This window comes from Myodes glareolus, chromosome 12, assembly GCF_982192425.1.
Source record: "Myodes glareolus chromosome 12, mMyoGla1.1, whole genome shotgun sequence".
NCBI lineage: Eukaryota > Metazoa > Chordata > Mammalia > Rodentia > Cricetidae > Myodes > Myodes glareolus.
In genome coordinates, this window is record NC_142037.1 from 5310670 (window position 1) to 5328959 (window position 18290).

At 42.1% G+C, this 18290-nt stretch overlaps 1 protein-coding gene across 6 annotated transcripts in view; it reads right to left on the reverse strand.

The window, feature by feature from the left end:
- Cfap70 (cilia and flagella associated protein 70) overlaps positions 1–18290 on the reverse strand; it is a 71850-nt gene that overhangs the window by 14605 nt on the left and 38955 nt on the right. For all 6 annotated transcript variants that reach the window (XM_048426403.3, XM_085698325.2, XM_085698324.2 and 3 more), the window contains 10 exons: positions 16192–16359; positions 15972–16052; positions 13219–13310; positions 8757–8817; positions 8314–8508; positions 6182–6313; positions 3536–3661; positions 1563–1696; positions 1353–1468; positions 818–1030 (listed from right to left, as the gene is read on the reverse strand). In XM_048426403.3, the coding sequence (XP_048282360.3) occupies positions 818–1030; positions 1353–1468; positions 1563–1696; positions 3536–3661; positions 6182–6313; positions 8314–8508; positions 8757–8817; positions 13219–13310; positions 15972–16052; positions 16192–16359 (1318 nt within the window). The remainder of the gene's footprint in view (positions 1–817; positions 1031–1352; positions 1469–1562; positions 1697–3535; positions 3662–6181; positions 6314–8313; positions 8509–8756; positions 8818–13218; positions 13311–15971; positions 16053–16191; positions 16360–18290) is intronic.

Sequence of the window (18290 nt, forward strand, 5' to 3'; positions counted from 1 at the left end):
TCTGAACTCTACGAACACCCGTGTGCCTGCAATGTACATACTGATATGCAGGGACACATATGCTTATAAGATAAATAAATGTAGTCAGGCGATGGTGGCTCACGCCTTTAATCCTAGTACTCGGGAGGCAGAGGCAGGCAGATCTCTGTGAGTTCGAGGCCAGCCTGGTCTACAAGAGCTAGTTCCAGGACAGGCTCCAAAGCTACAGAGAAATCCTGTCTCAAAAAAACCAAAATAAATAAATAAATCTAAAAAAAAATCTTTACAATATACAGGGATAGAGGACAGGGGAAGGAAATGATTAGACAATAGATACATTTAAGAATTACATGGTAGGGAGAAAAGGACAAAAGAAAAACATTTTAATGTATTCAGAACAGTATCCACTTTTTTTTGTTTTGTTTTTTTGTTTGTTTTTGGTTTTTCAAGACAGGGTTTCTCTGTAGCTTTGGAGCCTGTCCTGGAACTAGCTCTATGTAGACCAGGCTGGCCTTGAACTCACAGAGATCTGCCTATCTCTGCCTCCCCAGTGCTGGGATTAAAGGCATGTGCCACCACCATTCAGCTTCAATACCTATTTTTAAGGGATACTGATGAAGGGAGTAAATTTTATATGGTATGAAATATCAGCAGATATTTCTGGCCAGTTCCCTGATAATGAGTTATTAATAAGCATGGTGCCTCCCGATACCGCTGAAATGACTGAAACTTTCAGTATTTGTTGAACAAACACTGACTTTGCCTACTTTGTGACAGGCCCTACTCCTAGGCCAGTAAGTTTCCGACGGACACTTCCCATCCCCACATTCACTCCCACCTGTCAGGCCTTCTGATTTCATGGCTGTGGCCGAATCGTGCATGGCTCCCCAAGGGCCAAAACTGTGCTCCATCTTCACGCCATCGTCAATATTCTCTACGGTACCAGCACTCTTTAGCTTTGTTTGCAGGGTTCGTGCCTGAAGCTGTTTGAAGGCCTCGTGAAATGCCATTTCCATTCGAATGTCATTATTCTGAATTTCATAGAACAACCCTGAGGAAATGAAGATGAGACAGAGCGCTCACCTCCCAACAGTGTGGATGAGGGTGGGCACCTTTCATTTCTCTTTGCTCTGTTTTCCTAGAGTTTAAAACCACATCCAGTTGTTTGCACCATTAATCCCAGCAATTGGAAGGCAGATGGATCTCTGAGAGTCTGTGGCCAGCCTGGTACATCCAGGGCTACACAAAGAAACCTTGTCTCAAACTCCTTACTCCCCTCCCCTAAAAAAAATCCTACATCTTCAGTCACTAAATAGGGAGAAATAATCTGGTGATGGAGGAAAGCCCACATGCACACCAGGGCAACAACCTACCGAGTAAAGTCCAGGCGATAACACTGGTAGGCTCCAAGCACGTAGCATCCTCAAAGAAGATTTCTGCTTGCTCATAGTTCTCCATCAAGACAGCCAGGACACCACACAGCAACAAGCTGGGAAGAGACCCGCTAGCACGGTTAGCAGTCTGGTCCTAGGTCATGTTGCAGTTTATCTGCTCCTACTCATTGTTCTCCCTTTCCCTTCTACCTGTGAATATGACTCTCGTTCAGAGAAAGGGCTTTCCGGAAACACTCCTGTGCTTTTGTGATGTCTTCTGTGAGGAGGCAAAAGGCACCATAATCCAGCCAGTGATCCAGGTTCTGGGGTTCACGGACCAACCTCTAGGCACACAAAGTATTGGGAGGGACAGGGTTATTGCGACACTATGCCCCACTTTTTGTGTATACTACACAGTAAATGCCCCATAAATACCATATATTATGAAAGTCAAAAACCATCACTTTTCTTTTTTTTTGTTTTTTTTTTTTGTTTTTTTTTGTTTTGTTTTGTTTTTTTTCATCACTTTTCTTTTGCTTACATAGGACCCAGAGGACCAGCTAGAAGTGCTGTTCTAGCTTTGAGTATAAGGTCAAAAAATTGACATGACCTAAAAATAGAATCCGCAAGAGATTTATTCCTGAACTCAATCAGTGCCTCCGGAACTAAGGACTTACTTGAATAGCTAATGATACTGCCATAATCTTGAGATGGAAAATACATACAGTTATCTATAAATGCAAGGAAAAGGATACCTTGTGTAAATGAAAACTATAAACACGGTTTAAAGAAATGAAAGAAAGCTTGGATAAATGGAAGGACACCTGAGTTCAGATCAGGATAGGGAGAGTTGATGTTAAGATGCCAATGCTGCTAAGAGCAACCTACAGATGAGGCCAGTCCTGTCAAAATCCCAATGGAAATCCTTCAAAAGTTAAATACAGAATCACTGTAAGTCACTGTAATTCCACTCTTAAGTGTACCCAAAATAATTAAAACAGACACTTACTACTTTTATAAAAATGGTGCATTTTGAGTCTTTTGTTTGTTTGTTTGTTTGTTTAGAGATAGGGTCTCACTATATAGCTCTAACTGTTCTGGAATTTACTATGTAGATGAAGCAGGCCTTGAACTCACAGAGATCCACCTGCCTCTGCCTCCCAAGTCTTGGGATTAAAGAAATGCCACAATACCTGGCTGCATTTGGAGTCTTAAATTATGAATAAAAGTTGTTTGAAAAATACATGTTCTGCTTCTCCTAATCTGTACTTTTGTAGCCCTGGCTAGCTTGGAACTTGTTATATAGCCCAAGCTGACTTCCAATTTATAGCAGTCATCCTGCTCTGCCTTCTGGAGCTAATCTTCTGTCCTTTGGTCTTCTGTCAAAGACCCTATAAGACCTGGTCAAGGAGATTTACTACTATGTTTCTTTAGAACAATCCATGTTTTACATTTAGATTAATTATCCATTTATCATTGATTTTTGCAAAATGTTTAAAGTAAGATTCATTCATTTTGCATGTGGACTGCCAACTGTTCTCATTTGTTGAAACAACTCATTTCTACATTGAATTTATTGTACAGTTTCATCAAAAATCAAATGACTTGGCTGCCTGGGAGATGGCGTTCATCATGCAACATAAGAGCCGGATTTCAGATCCTAGCACTCAAGTAGAAGCCAGACAAGTATGATAATCTGTAATCTCAGATCTGTAATCTCAGAATGAGAGACAGAGACATAGGAGGTTGAAACAGGAAGATCTCATAGATGTACAGAGAGACCTTGTCTCAAAATCCCAAAGCCTGAACTGGGGATACAGTTCATCTGGTACAGTGCTTGCCAAGCATGCTCACGGCTTGTGTTGGATCTCCAATACCACATGAACTGTGAGTGTTGTAGGTGCTGCTGTGATCCTAATACTGGGGAGGTAGAGGCAGGAAGAAGAGAAATTCAAGTTCGTCCTTAGCTATATGTAGTGAGTTCAGTTAAGGTCAGCCTTGAATAAATGAGACAAAACCAAACCAAAACACCAAATGATCTTATTCATATGATCATATTTTTGGTCTCCCTCTACTGATCTGTGTCTACTTTGTTACTGGGCAAGTTTGATGTTAATAGCAAACTACCATTTTACATAGATTCACAAATAATAACAATAATCACCATTGAAATATTTAGCTACCTCTTCATAATATACTGCTGCCATTTCAAAATTCTCATTGACTTCTGCCTCAAATGCGAAGAGTCGAAGCTGCTCACTGCTGGTGTGAATCGTTGAGGCGGTGCCTTGCATGCCATCTGGCATGGACTTGTCATTGAGATGGTAAACAAACAGAAAGAAACAATTATGAGAATAAACTGGTTGCGAGATCCAACCATCACATTAAATGAGACTGCAGTGTGTGTGTGTGCACATGCATGTGCAATCATGTAGGAATAGAGTACACTTGTCTTGAATGTACTCTGTAGACACTGCAAATCTTTAACTTTCAATCCTCCTGTCTCAGTCTACTGAGTAACTCGTATTTCATGCTCACAGCTACTAGGCCAAGTCCCATCACTTGAGTAAGGAGCTATTTCAGAGTAGTAATAGAAAGGCTAGGCTAAGCACAGTGGGCACTTGAGAGGGGACAGAAAGATCAGTTCAAGGCCAGCCTTGGCTACATAGCAAGTTTAGGGCTAACCTAGATTATGTGAAACATTATCACAAGGAAGAAAGGAAAGAGAAAAGAGAAGTCATTAGACAAACAAGCCTAATTTTTTTTAAGGTAGTGGAGATTGAACCTAAGACTTTACACATGCCAGGTAAATGCTCTACCACTGAGCTATGTCTCCAGCCTAAACCCTCACCTTTCATCTTCCCACTGAAATTGTTTCCATCTGTGGCTCTGTCCTTTTGATCTCAAGGAAGAGTCACCCAACGCTTTCTCCTTTTCACGTCTAATCCTTCCACTTCAAACCTAGGTTCTTTCATAGTTGTATACCTGGGACTTTCTAACAATAGTTTCCTCCATTTACCTGATTTTTTTGTTTGTTTTCCTTGATAGAGCTTTTCTGTACAATATTAATATAATCAAACTATATTCCAGTATGAGTAATTCAAGTCATTGTTCCAAAATTATTTTATGCCTATGGGTGTTTTGCCTGCTAAAGGCTGTTCACCATGTGCATACTCGGTACCCATGGAGGCCAGAAGAGGACATCAGATCCCCTGGAACTGGAGTGACAGGCGGTTGTGAGCCACCATGTAGGTGCTGGAGAGCAGCCAGTGCTCTTAACAGTTATTGAGTCATTCCTCTGACCTTGCAAATGTTCTTTGTGTAGCATTCAAGGCGTCCCCTCCATACCCCAAAACCCTCATCAGGAATGGATCCCCAGCTTCAAGTCCTGCTTCTCCAACTCGAGACAACTTCAGCCTCTGCTCTGGAACTCTGTGAACTTTCTGTATTTGCTGCGTTCTTAAACTCTTAAGCCTTGTGATGGACCTGGTGACTCGATGCTCTTGAGCCACCTGAAGATGTCTGCAACTTTGAAGGCCCGGCTCAAGCCACAATTCTTTCATGAAGCCTTCCCTGAAAGGTCCCAGCATCACACAGGCCTCTGGCCTGCTCTGTGGAGATGGATATTCTCCAACCCAGCACTTATATCATTTGTGTTTTGTGCTTGTCTCCTCTCCTGAACAAAGGTTCCCTGGGGACAGAGGCAGCAGCAAATCCCATCTCATGTCAACGGTCAAGAATTTTCCAAACAAATCCTATATATCACCTGTGTCTGTGTCTAAGCGGGACTGCCCTTTTAGTCCTATACGACTGTACTCTCCTGCCTACCTATCCCAGGAAGACTGAAGCATGTGAAGGGAAAGACTGGGTGGCAGGAGTAAAACCAGTGAAGGAAGAGAAAAGCAGACAGAGACTGTGAAGTGGCCCAGCCAGCCAGAGACTCCCTGGCCATGATAAGATTTGATTTGTCACTGTTCACATCAGGTAACAGCTAACTACATGCAGGAAGGCATAAACGCAGGCAAGAAGCCAACTGTACAAATCCAGGCACAAGTAGACAAGTAGGAAGAAAGAGGATCATCAGCCACTAAAATGGATGTCCTGAGCTGACAAGATGTCTCAGTGGGTAAAGGAAGCTGCTGATAATTCTAATGACCTGAGCTGGTCCCTGAGAACCACACAATGGCAGGAGGAATCTCGACATGTGCACAACATGACAATACACATACAAAATAAATAAAAATAAAAATGTATTTAAAAAATTAAAGGTGTATTTTAATTGCTACCGTCATCTTCACAGTAACATAACTTTTAAGATACCCAGACACAGCTTTCCTTTATTTTTATTATCCTGAAGAAAACTGAGACTTGTGCACATTAATAAAATAATGTTTTGTTTCACAATTTCCATAGATTTTATTTAACAATTCTGCCACATTAAAAATCTTTTATTTTATTTAGGTACATGCTTATTTTGGTGCCTGCATGTCTGTGTCTGAGTCTAGCTGAGGGTTCAGAAGCCTGGGAATTAGACTTATAGTTGTGAGCCACCACATGGGTGCCAGGAATCAAATTTGTATCCTCTGGAGGAGGACCGATATTCCTAACTGCTGAGCCATCTCTCCGGTCCCATGTAACATTTTTGAAATCTAGAGAACCAGTTTTTCTGGGTGACTGAAGGAGCAGGCATGGTCAGTACCTTGTACAGAACAGACTATTTCATCAGCTCTGCTGACTAAAGGAAGGGAGTAAACCAAGAAGAGAGCAGTGTTTCAAAAGAAGCCCTGCTGTTCTCCTCGGGGAGTGGGCTCTGAGCTGTAAACACCTACCTGGTTTAAGGCCACATGCATTTGATCTACCAAGAACACATAAAGCTCACTGATAAATGTCTGCAGCTCCTCCTGGCTTTCAAATGCTGTCGTCTTCAAGTATTTCTCTCTCACAATCTTTACCACCGCGTGCTGCAAGACATACACATTCCCTTCTGATGATGCGATTCAGCAGTGTACCCACACTTTCTCCCGTGTTAATTATGGGGCTCTCAGTTCACTAAGAACTCCCCAGTCAACATGTCCTGAATGGCTTTATTCATTTAAAGACAGAGTCTCACTATGTAGCCCAGGCTGGCCCGGAATGCACTATGCAGCCCACGGTGCTATTGAACTCACTTCTCCTGCCTCTATCTCCCAATACATTGTGCCTCAAGACTGGGTTGTAAGAAATTCTTTTCCTGATTCTACAACATCACTAACAGGGGAAAGGCAGTGCACATGCTGTGGGAAAAGGATCTACAGCATCTCTAACAGGGGAAGGCAGTGCACATGCTGTGGAAAAAGGATCATGGAGCAGAAAAAAAACCTTTGGAGTAGGTTTGAGAGTTGTGCCTTTCCCAGCAGCTCTGTGTGTAAGGGAGAAAGGGGGAAACTGAGGCCTGAAAGACTAGAGAATGTGATTCTGCTTTAAATACTGTCACCATGCAACCTCTTATGTTCTATTTTGTACATCAGTTTCCTCTTTGTTAAGTGAATACGTAACTCCAATATTGCACCATACTTTAAGATGGCGATTGAGAAGCTGAACAAAGTAAACAGGAGAAGTTTGAAATGTTACATAAAGCTGAGTGTGGTGTTATGGGTCTGTAAAGTCAGCACTAGGGTGGCAAAGTCGGAGAGAGCCATAATTCAAGGCAGCCAAGGTTGTATGCCAGACCCAGCCTAAAAGCAAAATTATACAAATACAGTAGTCTTTCTGTATCCACAGTTTCAGTTATCTCTGCTCAATTCCAGTTTGAAAACAAGTGGAAAATTCCAGAAACAAGCAATCCGTAAGCTTTAAGTTGAGCTGTGTTCTGGGTAAATGCAGAAGTCTCATACTAGATCTAGCTCCTTGGATCTGAAGCTCAGCACTTCGTACCCATGTCCTAAGCACCCAGTAGGCATGTTGTTCTCAGATTGACAGCTAATTCCAGCAGCCCCTAACTTAATAAAGCCACCAAAGCAGCAGCAGTGAGTGATGCACGCAATATGGATACACCAAAGAGAAGCCATAAAGTGCTCCCTTTAAGTTAGGAAAAAATACATGGTTCAGCATTACCCATAGTTCGAAAATATTTACTTACTTATATTTTTATGTGTATGGGTGCTTTATATGTATATGTTGCCTGCATATATGCCTGTGTATCACATGTGTGCCTGATGCCCATAGAGGCCAGAAGATGACACCAGATTCCCTGAAACTAGAGTTACAGACGGCTGTGAGCCTCCATGTGGGTGCTGGGAACCAAATGTGAATTCTTTAGAAGAGAAGTCAGTGTTCTTGATTGCTGAGCCATTGCTTCAGCTCCTTATCCAAAGTTCTGAGCATCTACTGGGGATCTCAGATCTCCATTGCTGGGGATAATAATATATAAGCACAGTATTATGGTACAGTCTGGCAGTTACTGTTTTTTCCCCCTTAAGTCAGGTTATATATTGAACACCTTCATCATATTAATACTAATAATAACCCCATGTGATAATATTATTATCTCTTGTTGATCAAAAATAACCCATCTCCCAAACTAAAAAATGCTCTAGAATGAATAATAGTCATTATTATTTAATAAACTATTTTGAAAGACTTTTAGCTTTTTTGTTTGTTTTGATTCACCTCCTGAGAGCTAGGATTACCGGTGTGCAGCACCAGTTCTCAATTCTTAATTCTACCGTCAAGGAGACTTCAATGAGAGATATGTAGAATTCATGTCAAGAACATAATTTCTTCTAGCAGGCAGAGGGTGGTGTCTGGTCTCGAGGCCAGCCTGGAGTGAAGATGAGGTCTTACGAGCTCTCATTTGGAATAAATACTGCACATTTTCCCCCAGAGGACTCATCCGAGCAGAGCCAGAGCAGAAACTACTAAACAGGTCCTACAGAAGGGACTCCCGAGGCTGGTCACGTAACTAAGGAAATGTGTGCTTCACCTTGAGCTGTTCTTTGAAAGCAAAGTACTTTCCAGAGCAGTTGAGCTCATAGTTGAGCTGGCACTTCTGCTCCTCCAAGGTTTCACTGTCCACATCACTTCCCACTTTGATCACTTGCTTTCCAAACATTCGGTGGTATTCATCCAGGATGGCTCTGGAAATGCTCTTGATCTGTGTGTGGTAATCACTCACTGCCTGGAAGACAACGAATGGCAGTAAGAAGGCCTCAAAGATGCCCAGATCACAGATGAGAAGTCCTAAATCACATTAGCTATAAAAACTGTCCTTTTCCGCTGGGCCAGATTACACACTGTATGTGATTCACTGATCACAAATGAAACTGAATGAAAGCCTGAGAAGCCCTAAGAGGCTCCTCTCCTCTGGAAGCCACTCTTCACACCACCTTCAAATGCCCACAGCTTTGCCCCAGCATTAACACCTACCTTCTGAGCTCCCCCTGTCCGGCGGGTGAGAGGTGGCCTTGGAGGTATCATTTCCTTGACCCTGTATCATGAAAAAACAATAAAACCTTTATTATCGGCAGGCCTATGTTCTTTTCTACTTCCCCCGAGTTCATGTGGAGGAGATCTGGTATCTGTCTCTCCAGTGCACTTGAGCATTGCTAGGCTCTCTCACATAGAGATCTAAGCCCTAGTGCAGTATAGAAGACAGTACTAATTGGAGCCCTGGCCTTATCCTCATACTTTTTCTTAAAGTATTGCTAAGTGGCCTCTGGACTAAGGGCTGGGTATTATATCTGTCTGTGTTTCTGAAAGGACACAGATTTGTAAAACTAAAAATTGTCTTTCCACCTAGATTAAAAAGCTTCTGTTTTATTTTTTTATTTATTTATTCGTTTGTTTGCTTGTTTTGAAGCAGGGTTTTTCTGTAGCTTTGGAGCCTATCCTGGAACTAGCTCTTGTAGACCAGGCTAGACTCGAACTCACAGAGATCCGCCTGCCTCTGCCTCCGGAGTGCTGGGATTAAAGGCATGCGCCACCACTGCCCAGCTTTGTGAGTTTTTTTTAAAAGATGTATTTTTTATGTATATGAGTGCTCTATCTTCATGTACACCTTTATGCCAGAAAGGGGCATCAGATCCCCTTATAGACAGCTGTGAGCCACCATGTGGTTGCTGGGAATTGGACTTGGAATCTCTGGAAGAGCAGCCAGTGTTCTTAACTGCTGAGCCATGTCTCCAGCCCTAAAAAGTATGTTCTTAATCTTAAGTTATAGAACTGCTTTATTAAATTACAATGATGTCATCAGACTCTAACAGAACTTTTTTTTTTTTAAGGTTTACTTGCTTGAATCAGGTTGTGGTAGTACATACCTTTAATCTCAGCATTTGGGGAGCAGAACTAGGGGGATCTCTGTGAATTCGAGGCCAGCCTGATCTACAGAGTGAATTTCATTCAGTACAGCCAGAGCTACACAGAGAAACTCTGCCTCAAAAATAAATAAACAAATAAAATCAAGGAAGGAAGAAAAAAATTTACTTGTTTTTATTTTATATGTATGAGTGTTTGGCTAGTATCTAAAGAGACCAAAAGAGGGCATTGGATCCTCTAGAACTGTAGTAACGTGCAGTTGTTAGCCACCATGTAGGTGCTGATAACCAAACTCAGGTCCTCTGAAAGAGTATCCACTCCAGAGACAGTATTATCAATTCATTGAAAATATGTGGTAAGTTCCTACTGTCCATCAAGAGCTTTTCTAGTCCTGGGGATGGAACTAAACAACACAAAAACTTTGCCTTTATGGAGTTTACTTTCTGGTTGTGAAAGAAAACCATTAAGATAAACACAATATAAGCATGCGCCATGGGGGATGATGCAAGGAGGCCCAGGCTGGTGGAGCAGAAGAGCAGTAGGAAAGGCCACTGAAAACAATGCTCTAAGGGTAAAGACCCAAGGGAAGGGAGAGGCAAATTCATGTGATATTCAGGATAGGGGTATTTCAGGCAAAGTAGCAGCCAGTGTAAAGAGCTTACAACAGGAGCTTCAGGCTTGGTGAACGCCTTTAATCCCAGCACTAAGGAAGCACAGACAGGTGGGTGGATTTTTGTGAGTTCAAGGCCATCCTGGTCTACTTATTGAGTTCAGAACAGCCAGAGCTACATAATGAGACCCTGTCTCAAAAACAAAACAAACAATAACAAAAATGAGCCTCCCATGTGAACAATAGAAAAGGTATTGGTTTGGTTGGACTGAAGAAGCAAGGGCAAAGTACAGGCAGAATATATAGACCATAATGTTTAAAAAATAAAGTAAAAGTGATTGAAGAAGACAGCTGACACTGCCCTCTGGCCTTGTATACAGGTATGTATTTTTCATACATACTTGAAAAATCAAGTGAAAATAAGAAGTTAATATTCCAAAATTGATGGGCTGTAGGGAATATAGTTCCCAGAGGAGAATTTCTAATTCTAAATGGTAAATTTAAAAAGAAGAAAGGGGCTGGGGATGCAGCACAGTTGGTAGAATGTTTGCTTACTATGCAAAATACCCTAGGTTTGATCACTAACACTGCATAAAACCAGGTTTGGTGGTGCACACCTGCAACTGAGGAAGTGCAGACAGGAGGATTAGAAGTCAGAGGCTGCCCTTGGTTACACAATCCAGGACACATGAAACTCAGTTTTAAGACAGAACAAAAACAGAAGAAAGCCCACAAAGCATAACTTAATTATACTCCTTCCAGACAGAGAAAAAGAGAGCAAAAATTGTCCTATGTTTTAAGGAAGGAAGGTTTTTTAAAAAAAGATTAGAAGAATTGATTTAGGCCAGCCTGGTCTACAAGAGCTAGTTCCAGGACAGGCTCCAAAGCTACAGAGAAACCCTGTCTCGAAAAAAAAAAAAAAAAAAAAAAAAGAAGAAGAATTGATTTTAAAAAAAAAATAGGGAAGAGAAAAACAATAGAAGAAAACCACCAAGATTAAAAATAAAAAGATGGTTCATTTTAAAGAGCAAAAAGCTGAGGCTGGAGAGATGACTCTGTGGTTAAGAACACACGCTGTCCTTGCAGAGGACCTGAACTCAGTTCTCAGCACCATGCCAGGCATCTCACAGCCACCTGTAGCTACAGCACCAAGAGCTCCAACACCTTCTTCTGGGCTCTGCAGGCACTTGCAACTCATGTGCCCCCCCACACACACAACACACACTCACGTAAATTAAAACCCTAAGGATAAAAGCTGAGAGTAGTGGTACAATGCTTTGACCTCAGTGCTTGGAAGGCAGAGGAGGAGCAACTCTGGATTCAAGGCCAACCTGGTTTACATAGCAAGTTCCAGAGCTATAGAGCCTATCTCAAAACAATTCAAAACAACCACACAGACAGACAGACAGACACATGAAATAGAAAATAACAAAAGAAAAAAAAAGAAAGGAAGGAAGGAAAGGAGGAAGGGAGAGAAGTTGAGAGGGAAGGAGAGAGAAGAGAGAGAGAGAGAGAGAGAGAGAGAGAGAGAGAGAGAGAGAAATAGAGAGAGAGAGAGAGGCTGGATGGTGGTAGCACATGCCTGATGTGGGATTCCTCTCTGTATGGTGTGAATATGTTTTATTACTTTTTTTTTTTTGCTGCTTTAGCCTATGGCAGGCAGACTATAGCAAGAAGAGAAATTAAGCAGAAATAGAGGAGGAAAGAAAATAGAGTTTGAGAGACTCCATGTAGCTGCCCAAGAAGCAAGAGGTAACAAACCACGAGCCTCGTGGTAAAATATAAAATAATAGAAACGGAGCCAGGAGGTGGTGGCACACACCTTTAATCCCACCACTTGAAAGGTCAGGTAGATTTCTGTAACTTTAAGATCAGTGTGATCTACAAGAGCTAGTTCCAAGACAGGCTCCAAAGATACAGAGAAACCCTGTCTGGGGGAAAAAAAGAAAAAAAAAAAAAGAAAGGAAGGAAGGAATAAATAAATTTGGAACTGAGATTGGCTCACAACCATCTGTAACTCCAGTTCCAGGTATTCTGATGCCCTCTTCTGGCCTCCATCTGCGCGCGCGCGCACACACACACACACACACACACACACGCACATGCATGCAGACAAAATATTCATACATATAAAATAATAAGTTGAAAAGAGAAAAACTGACAAAACTTTAGCAAGACTCACAATAAAGAAAGATAAATCAGAGATAAAATGCTGATGAAATAGTAACGTTGGAGCAGTACAGCAGCAAGCTCTAGGGCGCAGTCTTGTCTGCCACTCGCACACTGAGGGCAGGGTCTCTCACTCTCACAGCAGAGCGAGGCATATGGTGGGAGCAGAGCAGGCGGCTTGCGGTTGGTCAGAACAACTGCAGTGGCATCTAATCTGTCCTGTATCAGTGAGTGCTTACCCTACTTTGAACCTCTCCCAGACTCGTGGATTCACACTGCAGAGCTCTGTGAGTTCAAGGCCAGTCTGGTTGGTCTACAAATCAAGTTCCAGGACAGCTAGGGCTACACAGAGAAACCCTTTCTCAAAAAAACAAATAAACAAAAAATAGTAACATATTTCATATATAATATACATAATATAATAATGCATAAAAAGCATGATGACAGAGGATAAAAACCGTTTTCGAGAATCACTGTATATGCATGTGCACTACATATGCATGCATTTGTAGCACATGGCTTTAAAGCAACTCCCAGAAAGATCCAAAGTGGGAAAATACTGCAACGGAACAGTAGGAATCTGAGTGTTTTATACTTTCTTGCTCATGTCAACTAAAAAAATTTAATGATGCTTTGCAATGAGGAAACAATAGTAGAATAAACTCTATCTGTAAAAAACAAAACAAAACAACAACAAAAAACCCCAAAAACACTGTTGCTTAGGACAAGGGAAATATATTTGTTGGGACAAGCTTCTTCATTCCTAAACTGCCAAATGCAATAAGCATTCCACACCTTCTGGCCAGCTCTTCTGGCATCCGCTTTGGAACTAAGGCTTTGTCCAGCTGAATCTCCAAGACAATGTATGTCCCCGCTTCCAAATATTGCTGCAAAGACATTGTTTGTTATTGGTAAATCTCATAAATAGACAGTAATGAATCACTCTTAGTAATATCAGGAACATGAACTGCATATGAAGTGTGGTCTCCATGGCTCTAATGTTTTACAGGGGATAATAATTTGACAGGAATATAGCAATAGGGGTTAACTCATGAAAGAAAGTGTTTTCCTGTCTGTTCTTGGAAATTTCCACTCCAGTGGATCCTACTGAACCTTTTAAAAATTTTAACCTTTCTCTCTCTCTTTCTTTTTTTCCTTCCTTCCTTTCTTTCCTTCCTCACCTTCCTTCCTTCCTTTCTTTCCTTCCTCTCCTTCCTTTCCTTCCTTCCTTTCTTTCCTTCCTCTCCTCCCTTTCCTTCCTTCCTTTCTCTCCTTCCTCTCCTTCCTTCCTTCCTTCCTTCCTTCCTTCCTTTCTTTCCTTCCTCTCCTTCCTTTCCTTCCTTCCTTTCTCTCCTTTCTCTCCTTCCTCTCCTTCCTTCCTTCCTTCCTTCCTTCCTTTCTTTCCTTCCTCTCCTTCCTTCCTTCCTTCCTTTCCTTCCTTCCTTCCTTCCTTCCTTTCTCTTTTTATTGGTTTTTTGAGACAGGGATTCTCTGTGTAGCTTTGGTGCCTGTCCTGGAACTCACTCTGTAGACCAAGCTGGCCTAGAACTCACAGAGATCCACCAGTCTCTGCCTCCCAAGTGCTGGGATTAAATGTGTGTGCACCACCTTCCAGCTCCTTATTTTCTTTTTCCTTTTTTTAAAATATTTATCTTATTTATTATGTATACAATATTCTGTCTGTGTGTATGCCTGCTGGCCAGAAGAGGGCACCAGACTTCATTACAGATGGTTGTAAGCCACCATGTGGTTGCCGAGAATTGAACTCAGGACCTTTGGAAGAGCAGGCAATGCTCTTATCCTCTGAGCCATCTCTCCAGCCCCCTCCTTATTTTCTTTTTGAGACAAAATTTCACTATGCAGCCCTGGTTGGCCTGGTGCTGTCTGTGTGGGCCAGGGCCCAGAACTCACAGAAACCTCCTGACTCTCCAGTGTTGGTATTAAAGACATCTACCACCATGCCTGGCCAACTCCTTCACGTTTGTCTGGAACTCCAGCAGCCCTCTCATGTTTAAGTTTTGTCTTTAACTCCTTATATCTTCCTAGTCTTAACCACCCACCAACTCTGACTGCTGAACGCGTTTACCCAGACTTATTTTTGCCAGCATCCTAAATGCAGCTCTCTGGTGTATCTATGCTTCTTTTTGAAGCTTCTCTTAATGATGTCAACCTTCTACAAAGCAACACCTGAAACCTGAGCTGTCTTTGATTTTTCTTCATCAATCTCCCTGTCCCCACAAACTTTCCAAGCCCAAAACCTGGACCCTGTAGGCCGCTGACTTTCTTTGCTTCAACTCCTTTCCCAAATCCAACTGTCGTCAGTGTGCAAATGTACGGTAAGAAAGTCCTGCATGCCCCCCCCGCCATCTTCTGTATGAAACCTGGACCAGAAGTCTGAGGTATACCTTTAATCCCAGCACTTGGGAGGCAGAGGCAGGTAGATCTCTGTGAGTTTAAGACCAGCCTGGTCTACAGAGTAAGTTCCAGGACAGCCAGGGCTATGCAGAGAAACCCTCCCTTGAAAAACCTGAGAAAAGAAGGAAGAGGAGGAGATGGAGAAGGAAGAAGTTGCAGCAGCAGAAGCAGCAGTAGTAAAAGTAATAGTCTGGCTTGCAACACACTTTCTAATTCACCATCATTACAATCCTAATGTCTGTGAGTCAAACCTTTGGCACAGATAATGTAGACGGCTTACTGAGCTCTCTTTAGGTCCTGTATCCAATGCCCAGCTCATAAAGTGGCAAGATGGAGCTCAAGAGTCTCCTGCAGAATGAAGTTTAAACATCACAGCAAGCTGTTCAGGTTCTCCAGACTCTGTCTTTCCCTACCTGCCACTTCTCTCTACAGTGGTTCTCAATCTTCCTAATGCTGCAACACTAACACAGTTCCTCATGTTGTGGAATCATAAAATTCCACAATCATAAAATTATTTTCACTGCTACCTCATAACTGTAATTTTGTTGCTGTTATGAATCATAATGCAAATATCTATGTTTTCCGATGGTCTTTGGGGGTCACAGCCCACAGGTTGAGAACTGCTGCTCTTTCCATCCCCCTATATCATACCCTGGATTCGTTGATCTAATTTTTCTCTGTGCCTTCACTCAAGCTGTTCTCTGACCATGGAAGACCTCGCTCTGCCATCACTGTCATTCACTGTGTTTGGGTTCACCTTCTCTGTAGTGATTTCCCTGGGGCGACTCCATCCCAACCTCGTCTCCTCTGAGTCTAGCAAGAACTTTCTTTCACTGCTATTTCTGTTTCGGCACCCACCAACATTCTGAGTCACAGCTAAGAAGATCAATCGGGGTAGGAGAGCAGGGGGTCTTGAGGGCAGATTTCTGGTGTTCAATGTAGACTTAATGAAACATAAAACTTAATTTTGGAAAAGACCTTAAACACAATCCGGTACCAACTTGCCCAGGGTCATAGGCTACTCCAGGTGACTCATGTCCCACCTTCCACATTTTCCTCTAAAGCTGTCATGCTCAGTGAAGGGCTGGTGAAGTGAAGTGAAATTTCATTTCTAAAATGTTGAGCATAGTTACCTGTCCTTCTAGATTGTGGCTCAGAGGGGTTTCGCCTTCAAGAGGAGTATCTGAGCTCTGGGATTTTATGCTAGGTGCTTGCTGAAACAAAAAGAAACATCAAAACTTGGACTCTTTCATGGCCTTCATAGCAGTAGGGACATTAAAATGCAAAATACATCAATACAATACACCAAATGGGAAGTGAATGCAAGAGTCTACTTAAAGTCTAAGAGCCTACCAAGTCCCCAGGTCGAGCCCGTCCATCTATCTCCTTGTCTTTCACTGCTTTCTCTTCTTTCAGATTCTTGGAAACAGGTTTCGACAGTGGGGAGTTAAGACCCCCTGCTTTATTATTGTGAACCAGATGGTGCCCAGTGTCCCTGAATATGCTGAACAAACATTTGGTCTGAAAGGAAGGAAAGGAACAAAAACAAGTCATAGGTAAAGGGGCCACCCAAGGGGGTCATTTTCTCCAGATCACTTCAGCATCCAGAAACAGAGACCCGAAGAACCTCATTACATCCCTCACTTGTAGAACATAGAAAACCTCCACAGGAAATCAGTGGTCTTCCTGCGATTTAAAGTGGTAAGAGGAGACCCCACAGCTGTACTTGGTTTTGATACAGGCCAGAAGAGGGCACCAGATCTCATTACAGAGCTACCAGGTGGTGTTAGCGAGGGGGGCACTGCTTGTTCATCCCGGCTAACTTAACCCCAAAATAACCACACAGAAATTGTGCTAATTAAATCACTGCTTGGACCATTAGTTCTAGCCTCTTATTGGCTAACTCTCACATCTTGATTTAACCCATTTCTATTAATCTGTATATAGCTACATAGCAGTGATTTAACGGGAAAGATTCAGCATGTCCATCTCTGGCGGCTCCATGGTGTTCTTCTCTGACTCTGCTTTCTTCCTCTCACAATTCATTTAATTTTCCCCACCTATCTAAGTTCTGCCCTATCAAGGGCCCAAAGCAGTTTCTTTATTAACCAATGAAAGCAACACAAATACAGAAGGACCTCCTACACCATTGTGGTTGCTGGGAATTGAACTCAGGACCTGTGGAACAGCAACCAGTGCTCTTAACCTCTGAGCCATCTCTCCAGTTTCTGGAATCATAATCCTTGTCTTCAGAAAAATTTTAATCTTTGACACACAATTCTGAATTACTTCAGTAAATAACTCATTTATATAGAAGAGACAATATTTGTCTAATTGTTATTCACTAATTAATTTATAATTGAAAGAATGAGGCAAGTTTAAAGTTCACAATAAAATCTTGGTATGGTTCAAACCACAGTTGAATTTGTCATGTTTTCTAAGGGAAAGTAACCCCTGAGAAATTTAACAACAATGTATTGTGTAATCATTGCAAAGACAGTGTTTTTCTCATACATACATCCCTACCACAGCTTCCCCTCACTCCAGTCCTCCTACTGCCCCCACTACACACCACCTCTCTCTCCCTTATCCACTCCTTCTCCATTTCCTCTTTAGAAAAGAGCAGGCCTCCAAGAGACAACAGCCAAACAGGACAAAACAAGATACAATTAGACAAGGCAAAAGCCCTCATATTGAGACTAGACAAGTCAACCCAATAGGAGGAAAAGAGTCCTAAGGGCAGGCAAAAGAGTCAGGGATATGCCCACTCCCACAAGAACACCAAGCCAACAGCCACAACACATATACAGAAGGCCTACACCAGTCTGCACCAGATCCTCTCCATATAGATCATGGCTTCCACTTTAATGTTTTTATGGGATTATGAGTGTGTGAACTAGTGGGTTTCTGATTCTTGTGTCTTCTGTTGGACTCTCTTCCTTCTGTTGGTCTGTCCTGTCCAACTTTGATGTGATAGTTTTTGTTTTATCTTATTATACTTTACAAAATGAATGAATGAATGAATGACAACCTAGCCACAAGGGTAAATAAAGGTTAACAACTGAACTGTCATTTATAGCTGCTGGGAGAGGAAAAATCAGTTTTCTCCCACGAAGTGACACTGGGAACATCACCCACTCCAGGGCAGGCCTCAGTGTCCAGCAGTAGCTGATCAACATAATGGACTCCACAGTTTTTTGTGTGCTTCTATTTGACAGCATTTGACAGCAGTTTGGTGGTTTTGTTTTATTGGTTTGGGGGTTTTATTGTTGCAGTTGGGCTTTTGTTTTTTGAGAAAAAAAATAAAGTTGGGTGGGGAGGGACAGGAAGAAGATCTGGAAGGACTTGGGGGAGGAAAAGATTATGACCAAATATATTTAAATTTAAAGATTGTTTTAATTAATACAATATTTTTTTTTTGAGACAGGGTTTCTCTGTGTAACAGCCCTAGT